This window comes from Mus musculus, chromosome 6 (assembly GCF_000001635.26).
Source record: "Mus musculus strain C57BL/6J chromosome 6, GRCm38.p6 C57BL/6J".
In the NCBI taxonomy this organism is placed as follows: domain Eukaryota; kingdom Metazoa; phylum Chordata; class Mammalia; order Rodentia; family Muridae; genus Mus; species Mus musculus.
The window spans coordinates 148,879,625-148,894,069 of NC_000072.6; the positions used below are offsets into that span (position 1 = coordinate 148,879,625).

Consider the following 14,445-nt stretch of genomic DNA (forward strand, 5'->3'; position numbering starts at 1 on the left):
ACAAAAATATTCAATATTCATTCCTGTCTAGGGAATGGTCAACTAACTTTAGTTACTAGTAGAGAAAGGAAACAATGGGAAGGGATTATATAATCAGGGCTGTGTTCTGAAGAGAGCAAAAGATCAGCAAGGCTTCTTCTGAGACCTAGACATGGATACATCAATCACACTTCCCAAAGCTATAGGTAGATTTCTGAGTTTGAGGCCAGCCTGGTCTACAGAGTGAGTTCCAGGACAGCCAGGGCTACACGAAGAACCCTGTCTCGAAAAACCAAAGATAAATAAATAAATAAATAAATAAGGTTTTTTATGGGTTTATGCCAACCTGAAAGTCCTCCAGCAAAGTATTTGTCATACCAAATAGTCATGTGTGTAATTCATTTATTTATTGGGAATCAAACACAGGGCCATGCATACGCTAGGCAAGTGTTTTACTACTGAGCTATACCTCTAGCTTCTAATTATCTCTTTTTTTCTGCATCCATGATGACACAGACTTATATTAGTTATTTATCAATACATCACTATCTTGTACATAAACTTATACATAACAGAAATTCAAACATCTGTTAAATAAGTCAACAAAGTTCACTATCTCCTAACTCATGATCAAATGTCATAAAAAGCCACTAAAAAGCTTGCTTCTCCTTATCTATGTAGAAACTAAGACCTTACACCTTTTTTTTCTGCTTTGTTGATAGTTTGAAAAGGAGAATACATAAAATAAACAATTTTATTAGCAATGTTGAATGAAAGTTTATTTTCTAAACCATGACTTAGGATAATGGATTCTTGCCAAGGGACACAAATCACCCCAAGAAACTAAGGAAAATGTGAGTAGACTGGGCACTTAAAAAAAAAAAAGGAGTTCCACAATTTATACATAACCAGAACAACCACCACAAAAATTATATATATATATATATATACACACACACACACACACACACACATACATACATACATACATACATACATACATATATATATATATATTTCACAGCAGCCCAAAACTTACCAGAAAAAAAAAGAACAGGAAGGTAATGGCAAATATCTTGGGAGCTTAACTCAAGAGGGGAAGCTCAGGGCCAGAGAGATGGCTCAGCAATTAAAAGCAGTTGTTGATTTTGCAGAGGACCCTAGCTTGATTCCCAGCACCCACATAGTTCATAACCATCCTTGACTCTAGTTCCAGGTAATCCTAACCCTAACCCTGAAACCTCCTGAGGCATCAAGTATGCACATGATATACATATATACGCATGCAGGCAAAACACACACATAAAAATAATCTAAGAATACTTAATAGGGCTGGTGGTGGCAAGTTTTTAGAAAGATGTAATTCTTAGGCAGAAGAGATGACTCAGAGCACTGCTTTTGCAGTCGGCCATGGTTTCATTCCCAGCACTCACATGGTAGCTCACAACCATCTGTAACTCAATTCCACAAGACGTAAGAAACTCTCCTGATCTCTGTGGGCACCAGGTATGTACATGGTGCATATAACATACACTCAGGCAAAACACTTATAAACATAAAATAAATCAACCCAAAAAAAAAGAAGAAAAAGAATGAACATCAGAGCTGAGGGGAAAAAATAGCTGAATAGAAACTAAAATGACAGAGCAGCTTTGAGAAGACAGAACTGTATTATACATATACTTCTACCTATCTAAACAAAGTGTAGTGGCTATTCCAGGTTGTCAACTTGACTATATTTGGAATGAACTACAATCCAGAGTTGGAAGGCTCACCAATGACCCTAATCTGGAGGCTGGGAGATAGAAGTTTCTGACCTGGACCTTGGTATGGAGATCTTGAGGCATAGTGGTTATGGATTCCAGAAGATTATTACAGGGAGATCTCCGAGTTCAAGGTCATCTGGGATTAAAGGTGTGGTAGCACACACCTTTAATCTGGGCTACACCTTCTACTGGAGACCATATAAGGACATCAGAAGAAGGGAGTTGCTCTCTCGCTTTTTCACCTGCTTGCCGTGTGGGACTGAGCAACTGCTAGATCCTTGGACTTCCATTCACAGCTACTACTGAACCATTGTTGGGAATTGGACTGCAGACTGTAAGTCATCAGTAAATTCCTTTACTATATAGAGCCTATCCATAAGTGACTCTAGAGAACCCTGACTAATACACAAAGAGATATGAGAAATCTATTCATGGTTAACTAAACAAAACCTAAACAAATTTAGAAAAAAATTTAAAATATTCTAGAGCTGGACACAATGGTGCACACTTATAATCCAAGATACTCAGGCAACTAAGGCAAAGAACCAAAACTTCCAGGCTTGTCTGGGCTATGCAGTTGAGTCCAAGGACATCCTAGACAATTTAGTGAGACTTCCTCACTTTAGTCTGCATGGTATCGAATGAATGATGTTGGGTAACATTTTTGTATACTGTGTGAAGGTATGTCTCTGTCCTTCCTCACCTGTAAGGCTTTCTCTAATTGGCTTTAATAAAGTGCTGACAGCCTATAGGTAGGCAGGAAAGAGAAAATGGGATTTCTAGGCTGTGACAGAGTCTCTGGGAAAAGAATCTAGGCAGGAAAATTCACCAGCTAGACACATAGGAAGTTGGACTTCCCCAGACTGAATGAGAAGGTAATGGCTAAAGGCAAACATGGATTAGAATAAACGGGTTAATTAAGTTATATGAGATGGAAAATAGCCTAAACTATAGTACCTAAGCTTTCATAAATAATAAAAAGCCTCAATGTTGGGCTGGAGAGATGGCTCAGCGATTAAGAGCACTGACTGCTCTTCCAGAGATCCTGAGTTCAATTCCCAGCAATCACATGGTAGCTCACAACCATCTGTAATGGGATCTGATGCCCTCTTCGGATGTGTCTGAAGACAGTAGCAGTGTACTCATATACATACAATAAATAAATAAATCTAAAAAAAAAAAGCCTCCATGTCACTATTGGTAGCTGGTGGGTCAAGACAGTCCAGCAATAGAATAATAAATAAGGGAGTGTTGTGGATAGCCCTGGGGTTGCTTGTATTTTGATGCTAATTCTGCTCCCCTGGGAGGGGCTGGGAAGAGACTTCTTGTAAACCATCCCCTAAGAAGTAAAGGACCCAGTCACTGGGCAAGGAGGTGGACTTCCAGGTTGGAGAGGGGAAGAGGAAGCAAGAGGGAGAGAGAGTCCTTTTGGACAGGGTTAGGGTGAAGACAAGATGAAACTAGTGTCTCCCAGTCCATCAGGATTCAGCACCAGGGGATTTAGAATTTATTTTTAAATATTTATTTATTTATTTATTTTATATATATATATGAGTACACTAAGCCACCATGTGGTTGCTGGGAATTTGAACTCAGGACCTTCAGAAGAGCAGTCAGTGCTCTTAACCGCTAAGTCATATCTCCAGCTCCCAAGGGTTTAGATTTAATAAGGCTTACAAGATCAGGATTCTGGTTGTTGCGCCCAGCAATTGAGTTACCATTGTTTCTGAACTAAATTTGTGTTGTGTTTTTGCAGCGGCTCATCTGGGTTCCAGAGAGAAAGGCAGATTGGCAAAGCATAGGTTTGCCAAATGTGTACCACTAAGGTTGTGGGGGTTTTGAGGCATAGGGCTGGCATGGTAGCTACACACCAGTGGGAACTTAGCTAGCTGGGTGGAGATCTCTGGGCCAGACTGTCTCCGAGAGATTAAGAACTGGCCTGCAAGAACTCTGGGGCTGGGAGTAGCTAGGTGTAGCCCGGGAACTTGCCATTTTACTATTTCTTGCAACAAGGTAGTAGTATTTCTTTAAGGCCAGTAATTAAAATGATTCTAAGTAAGTAATGAAAGCATACTCACATCTTGGCTCAGTGCAGAAAAAGTTTTCTGAAGCTCCTTGGCAAATTCCAAATTATGAAGTACTTCTTCATACTTTTCTACTGCTTCCTATCAGATAGAATTAAAAACAATCTCAGAATTAATAAGTATTCCTTAAATTGCTAAAGCACTGAGGTGATAGCTTAGTTGTTAAGAGCACACACTGCTTTCCCAGCAACCCATCAGGCAGTTAGTTACCCGTACTATACAGGTCTAGAAGATCTGACATCCTCTTCTGGTCTCCTCGGATACCTACATACATACATGTACATGTTTGTATGTACTCCAGGCTAAACTCAAACTTGTGATTCCCCTGCCTCAATCCTCAAGCACATCTTTAGATATACCACCATGCTTCGCTTCAATTTTATATTAGAAATCAGAGCCCTGGGTCAGTGAGATGGTTCAGCGGATAAAGGTTCTTGCTGCCAAACTGAAGACTTGAATTCAATCCCAATGGCAGGAAAATAGAACCAACTCCAGCAAGTTTCATCTGGCCCACCTACATACATATACACATATAATAAAATTAATTTAATAATAATAAAGAGGGCTAGAGAGATGGCTCAGTTAAGAGCACTGACTGCTCTTCTAAAGGTCCTGAGTTCAATTCCCAGCAACCACATGGTGGCTCACAACCATCTGTAGTGGAGATCTGATGCCCTCTTCTGGTGTGTTTGAAGACAGCAACAGTGTACTCACATACATGAAATAAATAAATAAATATTTAAAATAATAATAAAGAAGCAAACCCTAATTCTACCCTATCTATAATGTTTACATTAAAGATATATATAGGCTTTAAGAACACTAACTAAGCCATTAAGATACCTTGGTCAATATAATTCACCATTCAAATGTACTATAGGAATAATACACAGGAGAACAGCAACTTCAAAACATCTACAATATGGTGGGGAAAAAGTGTAAATAATTACCTGTAACAGACATCATAAATACTGTAAAAAGCCATATGAAAAATGTGTAAATAATTACCTGTAGCAGACAACATAAATACAGTGACAAGCAATATCCTACTAAAATTAAAGAAGCAATATTTTTTTTCTTTTAAGACTTCATGCAAACCTACCTTTAAGCTGGGTGTGTATTGGCACACACCTTTAATCTCAGTACTCAGAAGGCAGAGGCAAGGGAATCTGAGGACAGCCTAGTGTACAAAGAGTATTCCAGGACAACAGGGGCTCTTACACAAAGAAACACTGTCTCAAAAACCAAAAACAACAAAAAAGACTTTACTGGAGGGGCTAAGAAATGGCTCAGGAGTATTTGTTGCTCTTGCAGGGGCCCTGGGTTTGGTTCACAGCATTCATGTGGTAGCTCTTAACCATCTGTAACTCCAGTTCCAGAAGATCTAATGCTTTCTTCTGTTCTCCACAGACACCATGCACACACATGGTGGATATACACATGTGCAGGCAAAATACTCTTACACATAAATTAAAGAAAGAGAGAGAGAGATTTTATTCTTGAACCAAACTAGTAATCAGAAAAGAGTTAAACTTGTCCTGGAAATTTTAATCTTTGTGGAGAAAGGCAGAGGTCAGTTTGGGGCCAGCTGATAAGATGGCTCAGTGTGTTAAAGGCAATTGCTGTCAAGCCTGATTACCAACTTTGATCTCCAGGATTTTCAAGGTGAAAGAAAAGAACTCTCACAAGCTATTTCCTGATCCCCCCCCCCCATGCCCACACATACAAGTACATAAATATAATTTTGCTTCTTGTTGTTCTTTGTAATTCTGCTTATAATTATTGTTTTTAAAAATGTTTATCTTATGTGCATTGGTGTTTTGTCAGGTCTTCTATAAGTAGAGTTACAGACAGGTGTGGGCTGCCACGTGGGTGCTGGGAATTGAACCCAAGCCCTCTGAAAGAGCAGTCAGTGCCCTTAACAACTCACTGAGCCATCCATCTCTCCAGCCCTGTGCTTTTGTCTTTTTGAGACAAAATCTTGGTCTTATGTAGCTGTGGCTGTCCTAGAACTCACTCTTTAGACCAGGCTGGGCTCAAACTCAGAGATCTACCTTGCCTACTGAGTTCTAGGATTAATGGTGTATGCCACCATAGCCATCTACCTTTTAATTTAAAATTAAGAAAAAGGTCAACTTTGAACAGAACAAGTTTAGGAACTTATTCAAGCAGTCAGAGATATAGGAGAGTCCAGTAATTAAGAGAGTGTAGTAGGACCAATAGATTGCTGGTAGATGAATGTACTTGCCACCAAAACTGACAACCTGGGTTCAATTCCTAGAACCCACACAGTAGGGGGAAAGAATAGACTACTTACTGTAGGTTGCTCTCTGGCCTTCACATATATGCTATAGCAAAGGCACATCCACACATTCACAAAATAGTAAACATATGTAAAAGCAAAACAAAACATACACATATTTACAAAATGTGCATTATTCTATTCATAGGTGTTACTCAAAAGAAAGAATATCTACATACATGTATAAGTCCATATACATAGAAAGATTATTCATGGAGCTGGAGAGATGGCTCAGCAGAGCACTGGATGCTCTTCCAAAAAACCAGGGTTTAATTCTCAGCACCCATATGGCAACTCACAACTGTCCATAACTCCAGTTCTTGGGGATCTGACACCTTCACTCAGACATACATGCAGGTAAAACACCAACGCATATAAAGTACAAATAAACAGATCATTTAGAAGTTTTATTCGTGGTGCTGGAGAGATGGCTCAGCAGTTGGGAGCGCTGACTGTTCTTCCAAAGGTCCCGAGTTCAGATCCCAGCAACCACATGGAGGCTCACAGCCATTCAAAATGAGATATGATACCCTTTTCTGGGGTGTCTAAGAACAGCTACAGTGTACTTACATATGATAAACAGACAAATCTTTAAAAAAAAAGTATTATTCGTAATAGTCCCAAATAAAAACTCAAGTACACAGAAACTGTAAAACATTGCCACAAAGCAGACAAACCTGAAAAAATATGCTAAATTTAAAAAGCCAGATCTAACACCCTCTTCTGGCCTCTGAGGGCCCTAGGCACACAAGTGTTGCACAGACATATATGCAGACAAAAATTCAATCACATAAAATTTTTAAATAAGAAATTCTTCTGTTGTTTTTTGAGACAGGGTCTCTCTATATGATGCAGTTCTAAATGTCCTGAAACTCACTATATAAGGCAGACTACCCTTGAACTCATGGAGATCTATTTCTGCCTCTTCCTCCCAAGTGCTAAGATTAAAGGTGTGTACCACTATGCCAAAATCTTTATATGAGATGTCCAGAAATTAAACATTTATAGAGATTTAAAACAAAGCAAAGGAAAAAAAGGGAACCTCAGAAGTTGATGAAATTTTCTAGAACTGGATTATGGTAATAACTGCATATAGCATATTCAAATATGCTATAAATTAAATTGTACACTTATGCTTCTTTTATGATATATACATCATAGTTAAGTACTACTGCTAGAAAAAAGTTTGACAAACTGGGTAAGTAGAGTACTGACCTAGCATGAGCAAGGCCCTGGGTTCAATTTCCATAACAATAACAACAACAACAACAACAAAATTCTGATAACAGTATGGAGACAGAGGAACTCCTAAATACTCTTACTATAAATGAATACAATAATTCTAAAAATCAGGCATTTTTTATCTATAAAGTTAACTACAGATAAACTCTATAGTTCAGCAGGTCTCAACCTGTGGGTTGCAACCCCTTTAGGGTTGCCTATCATATATCCTGCATATTAGATTTTTATAATACAATTTGTAACAATAGCAAATTTACAGTTATGAAGTAGTAATGAAATAATTTTATGGTTGGGGGTGGGGAGGTCACCACAACAACGTGAACTGTTTTGAAGGGTTGCAACATTAAGAAGGTTGAGAACCACTGCTATAGACCAATTTTAATGTGTTCCCTGAAAAGTCTTTTACCTGTCAAAATATGTAAAAGTGATGAAAGCTTAATTGTTTATACTGTCAAAAACAAAAACAACTCAAATATTCACCTATTCACACAGTGAGTAAACAAAAAATAAAATACAGCTATATAATTATTATAAATTGAGTGAATAGTCCTAAATAGAATGAAGAAAAACCCTGTAAAATATATAGCAATTTATTGATCACAAGGTACAAAAAGAACAGCTCTACTAGATTTAATAGCAACAGGTTTTGTTAAAAACAAAAGCAGGAGCTAGAGAGATGACTCAGTAGTTAAGGACACTTGCTCTTGCAGAAGACCTCAGTTCAATTCCAAGCGTCCTCATGGTGGGTCACAACTATCCAGAACTCCAGTTCCAAGGTACTCAATATCCTCTTCTGACTTCCAAAGGCACCAAGCACACATGTAATACACGTACATATATGTAAGCAAAATAATCACAAAAATAAAATCTAAGTTAAGGGGGGGGAAAGGCATAAGAAAGGGAAGGGAGAGATTTTAAGATCACAGTGAGAAGAGGGAAAAAAGTACTAGGAAGGAGTATTGGTGGTGTTTGTATGTATTACTTGAGTCAAGATGAGCACTATGCTTGTTTATTATCCATTAAGATTGTGACCTATGGGCAACATTTTGCCGGGACCATATTACTTCATAATAGAGAAAGTAAAGAAGCCCTCCAGCTATATGGGCAGAAAATGTAATGATGGCGCATAATCTTCAGAGGGCTCTGAAACTAGAAGGAATACCATTCCACACCCTCTCAAAAGGCAGCAATATTAGCCAGGTACTATCTCAATGTCTCCACCTAATGATGAAAGGTCTTTCTAGCCCAGTCCTAGACAAAATTCAATTCTGCCTTCATAGGAAACCTCTGTGATTCCTCTTTTATGTTACTATGTGTATGTGTTCTCATGTGAGTATGGAAGCCAAAGAGAAACCTCAGATATAATTCTTCAAGCACTATCCACACTGTTTGTTTGTTGTTTTGTTTTGAGACAGACTCTCTCTATATAGCCTGGCTTCCTGGAACTTACTATGGAGACCAGGCCATCCCCAAACTCACAGAGATCTCCCTGCCTCTCCTCTCCCTCCAGACTGCTGGTGTACCACCAAGCCTAGCCCATTGGTGTGTTTTAGGATTTTTTTTCTTTTAAATTTAATTTAATGTATATGAGTGTTTTGTGTGTACATGTGTCTATGTACCACTTGTGTGCATGTTGGTCACTGATGACAGAAGATACCATTATGGATGATGTTATATATGGTTGTGAGCCATCATGTGGATGCTGTGACTTGAACCTGGACCTCTGCTCTGAATCAGTGAGCCCCAACATTTATTTTTAATGCTACTCATGTATGTGTATAGATAGATATATGCATATGAATTCTAGTAACCAAGAATGCCAAAATTTCAGATTCCCTGGAGCTGGAGTTGTAAGCTGACTGCCACGGGTATTAAAAACTGGACTCAGGTTCTCTGGAAGAGTAGTAAGTGTTCTTTTCCTAACCAGTGAACAATCTCTCCAATCCTTCACTGTTTTTTTGTTTTGCTTTCTTTTTGTTATTTTGGTGGTTTTTGGTTTGGTTTGGTTTGGTTTGGTTTGGTTTTTGGAAACAATTGGCCTGGAACATGCCAAATAGGCTAGGAAGCCCCAGGAATCTGCCTTCACCATACCAGTGCTGGGATTACAAGAATGCACCACTGCACCCTGATTGTTACGTGGACTTTGGAGACTGAACTCAGGCTCTCATGCTTGTACACCAAGCACTTTACCTGGGCTCAGATTTTAAAAAAAAACAAAAAAACAAAAAACCCTCAGTGATACTACTCTATAATTCTTACAGAAAGAGAAGCTTCCACATTTAAGTTAGTGGACAGAGCATGAAGCCTCCATCAAGGAAATAAATTCTGGCTGAGAAGATAAGCCCCTCCACCAGCTGAAGGGTACACCATGCTCAGAGCTAACACATTTCAAAGCTAAGCCTCAACAGAATCGTAATTGCTGTGCCACAGAACTTTGGGGCCAGAAAAGATGACAACAAAGCAAGGAAGAAAACACCTTAAATGCCTACAATACAAAACCAGTCATTTTAGTTGAAAAGATAACAGGCCCGTGAGCCAGACCAGGGCTGGAAGGAGTTAAAGAAGCACTTGCTGCTTTCCAGAGAACGTGGATTTGGTTTCTATCACCCACACTGGGAAGGTACCTCAGAACTGCCTGTAACTAGAGCTTCAGGGGATCCAATACCTCCACAGGCACCTGCACTAACATGCACATACCCACACATAGACATGTATAGATATATATTTTAAGAAATAAATCTTAAATAACTTCAAGCACATTTTGTCCCTTCTTATAAAACAGGAAATGTGATCAAGCCAAACTGCAAATATCAATAATGTATTTTCTTTTAGTTCATATTGCAAAATTGTGGAACTCCACAAATTAGATAAAAAATGAAATTACCAAGTATACCCATTAACAAGTCAAACATGTAAAAGATAAAGTTGTAGCTGGGCATGATGCCTCAACTGTCTGTAATGCCAGAATTTCAAAGGGTAATGTAGGAGTATCACTGTGAATTCAAAAGAAGAAAATTATCACCAATGTTTATAGTAAATGTAATTTTTAAAAGGCTGGGGTCATAGCTCAATTATGAAAGAAAGTAAAAAAGAACAACTGAGGAATCATGAGACAAAGCTACAAGGAACAGATTTTAGAAAAGAAGGGTGTCAACTTTGTAGAAAGCCAGTGAAGAGTTAAAAACTTGAGTATACTCAGTCTTCCTAGAAGTTTCAATGTATATGGTAACTCATCTAATCTAATTTGTGCTGTTATCTAATCATCTGTATCATCCAATAGTACAGCAGAAATAAGCCCATCTGTAAGATCTAACAGGCAAAACAACAAAAGTCATTGAGGAAAACCAGTGGATTCTATCTCATTGGCCTATCAAGTCTATAGCTTTACTAAATCCTTATCAAGTTCTATCAAGATAGGAAACCAGCCAGGTGTGGTGACACATATCTTGAATCTCAGGACTGAGAGGTAGATCTCTGTGAGTTCAAGACCAGCCTGATCAACACAGTGAGTTCCAGGGTAGCCAAGGCTATGTAGAGACCCTATCTCAACAAACAAAAAGAGAAAAGAAAGCAGACCAGTAGGTCAAACAAAGACTCTTACAACTACTTACCAACTGGTCTGGGTTAAGCTGCTCTCCATTTTTAAGGCGATCTTTATAATCTTCCAGTTTGAGCTACAAAAGAGAAACATATATCTATGGTATAGTCTGATATAAAACTGAAGCAAATAAGAGTCTTGAAATAAACTAGAGTGCCAGACTACAATTCCATACAGGCAGAGAGCAACTGTATTTGAGTTCCAAGTAAGGTGAAAAAAAAAAAAAAAAAAAAAACAGAGCAGTTACCAGTCTGTCTTTGTCCCATCTAATCAGTCTTCAGATTCTAGTTAGACTTACCACAACTTGGTAAATATTTTAGGTACTTGGACAATAGAAAAAGAGAATATACACCCAACCAGGGCTGTGGACTCCCAAAAATTTGTCTGCATCTCAAAAATGTAGCAGCCTCAGCTCTGAGAACAATTTGAACACTACAGATACAAACCATTATCATTGAGAAACTTTGATGCTAGTATTTTAACTATCTCAATTATCTCCCTACAGTTAAAACTAGAAAGTGGAACAGTCATACATCAGGAGGCACACCTGCAAAGGAGTTATAACAGCAGACAGAGCTTGTGGTGACAGGGCAGTGTGGCAAATGTTTCATTCCCCGGTCACTTAACATTCACAATTCTGAGATAAGGTCCAGTCTCTCAACTTAAATTGAGGAGCATCAGTGAACAGGTTAGAGGATTTGAGCTCCATATATGAACTCAAAGAGCCTCACAGAAATAACTTTCTATGTGAATAATAGCAATACTAAAAATGTGGTATCCCAGTACAAATTATTTAACAGTTAAGGCTTATTTTTGGAAAAGAACTATAGTAGCATTGTTAAGAATATAAGCTCCTCCTTATATTTAAAAGCATTGTAGAACCTAAAGTTTCCCAAAATCAGGTACAAAAGCAACAGGCCAGTGTGTTTGGAGTTTCTGATATGTGTAGCATACTGAAGTGTGAATGGGTTCATTGCAGTTACCTAGCTAGAATATGAAAATATCAACACTGATAAAAAAATTTTAAGGGAGAAAAATGTGGCAAGCTAACAAGATACATAGAGCTGTCAGTATGGTAGGGTAAGTTCACTGCTATTAACTAGTACATATAATCAAGTGATTGAAAATTTTATATTAGCTCATGTGCCAGTTACAAATAACTCTATTTCCAGAATCTCTAAGGACATTTAACATTTTAAAAAAATATTACTCTGAAATTACAAAAAAATAAGTCTTTTAAAGATTTAATTATATGTATCTGTGTGGAGGTATATGCAAGTTAAGTGCAGGTACCCCACTTCAGTGATAACTTCAGAGTTATCACTGAACATTCCACTTCTTCCTCTTTCTCCTCTTTCCTCTTCTCCCTCCTCCTCTTCCTCCACCACCACCACCTCTGAACTGAAGTTGTAGTTTGTAAGTTGCAAGATGTGGGAGCTTAAAAAAAAAAACAATTCAAACCCAGGTCCTCTAGAAGAACTGTAAGTACTCTTTGTTTTTGTTGAGACGGGGTCTTTCTACATAGCTCTGACTGTCCTGGAACTCTTGCAGACCAGACTGACTTTAAACTTAAAGATTTGCCTGTCTCTGCCCCACTTACTAGGATTAAAGCATTTGTCACAATGACCAGCTTTCTATACATACTCTTAACCTTTGAGCCATCTCTCCAGACCCAAATCTTTTTAACATTGTGTGTATGTGTATGTGTATGTGTATGTGTATGTGTATGTGTATGTGTATGTGTATGTGTATGTGTATGTGAATGTGTATGTGTATGTGTATGTGTATGTGTATGTGTATGTGTATGTGTATGTGTATGTGTATGTGTGGAGGTCAGAGGACTTTTGGGAGTTAATGATCTCCTTCCACTGCAGAATCCTGGGACTGAACTCAGGTCATCAGGTTTGTATAGGAAGCAGCTTTACCAATGACCATAAAGTCATTTCAACAGCCTGAATTTTTCCTCTTTTTATATTAAATCTTCTTAAGTAGGGTTTTAAGTCAATCATATGCCCCAAACTAGAGGTACTCAATCAAGGTAATTTATTCCCAGAAATAGTTGAAGTTATCACAAATTGCAGAGTCTAGGGGAGGTAGACAGTGCTTGTAGTATTTTTTAGGCAGACACCAAGGTTGTTGATAAACATCCCACAATACTCAGGACAGCCAGAAATGATCTAGCACAGTGGTTCTCAACCTGTGAGTCCTGACCCCTTTGAGGTCACTTATCAGATATCCTTTATCTTAGATATTTACATTATGATTCATAACAGTAGCAAAATTAGTTATTAAGTAGCAATAAAATAATTTTAGGATGGAAGGGTCACTACAACATGAGGAAATTTTTTTTTTGTTTTGTTTTGTTTTTTGAGACAGGGTTTCTCTGTGCAGTCCTGGCTGTCCTGGAACTCACTTTGTAGACCAGGCTGGCCTTGAACTTAGAAATCCACCTGCCTCTGCCTCCCGAGTGCTGGGATTAAAGGCATGCACCACCACGCCCGGCTTGAGGAACTCTATTAAAGGGCCTCAGCATTAGGAAGGTTGAGAACAACTATCTAGCACAAAACATCAGAGGCATCATAGCTGGCTAGCTTATCTACATTAGCTCATGCTTGCATATACTATTATTACCTGTTGAACTGTGTGGCATATTCATAACAGTTAACTTTAGAACAGTAGTGCCAAAATGTAAAGCTATCTTTCATACAAAATTTTCTAGTTAAGAAAATATACAAGCCGGGCATGGTGGCGCATGCCTTTAATCCCAGCACTCGGGAGGCAGAGGCAGGCGGATTTCTGAGTTCCAGGCCAGCCTGGTCTACAGAGTGAGTTCCAGGACAGCCAGAGCTATACAGAGAAACCCTGTCTCAAAAAGCCAAAAAAAAAAAAAAAAAAAAAAGAAAGAAAAAAAAAAGAAAATATATAAAATGGGCTAGGGAGACTCAGCAGTTAAGAGTGCTGACTGCTGTTTCAGAGGACCCCAGGTTCAATTCCCAGCACCCATATGGCAGCTCACAATTGTCTGAAACTCCTGGATCTGACACCATCACAGACATATATGCAAACACCAATGCACATAAAATAAAAACATAAATTTAAAAATAAAACTCATAAAAATAAAATTCATCTATTAGCCACAAATTCATGACATAAACCACTATACTATACCACAAGCATTTTGCAGATTCTTCCTATACTGGTTTTCAGTCTTAAAATGCTTTCCTAGAAGGTGAAAACAAAGGCACTGGTCTAGCATACAGGCATTCAGAATTAAAGAGGTGGTACTAGGCTGGATAATACAGGAATACACATATTTCTGCTCTGAGGAAAAACATCAATGAATTTCCACTAATAGACCTTGCACTGACTAGTTCTCAGAGCTAAGGAACTTGTGCTGACCCAGGAACAACTTAGTAATCAAATGCCAAAGATGTATGGAAAAAGATAAACAGAAACAACTACCAGCCAGGGCTT

The 14,445-nt window shown here is 38.3% G+C and overlaps 1 protein-coding gene across 8 annotated transcripts in view; it reads right to left on the reverse strand.

Moving 5' to 3' along the window:
• The window catches only part of Caprin2 (caprin family member 2), a 53,766-nt gene that overhangs the window by 37,133 nt on the left and 2,188 nt on the right, over nt 1–14,445 (reverse strand). For 7 of the 8 annotated variants that reach the window (XM_006507041.4, XM_006507040.4, XM_006507039.4 and 4 more), the window contains 2 exons: nt 10,985–11,047; nt 3,824–3,910 (listed from right to left, as the gene is read on the reverse strand). In XM_006507041.4, coding sequence (XP_006507104.1) covers nt 3,824–3,910; nt 10,985–11,047 — 150 coding nt within the window. Of the gene's footprint in view, nt 1–3,823; nt 4,380–10,984; nt 11,048–14,445 lie in introns of those variants that run through there. The other variant, XM_030255362.1, reaches the window with a different exon arrangement.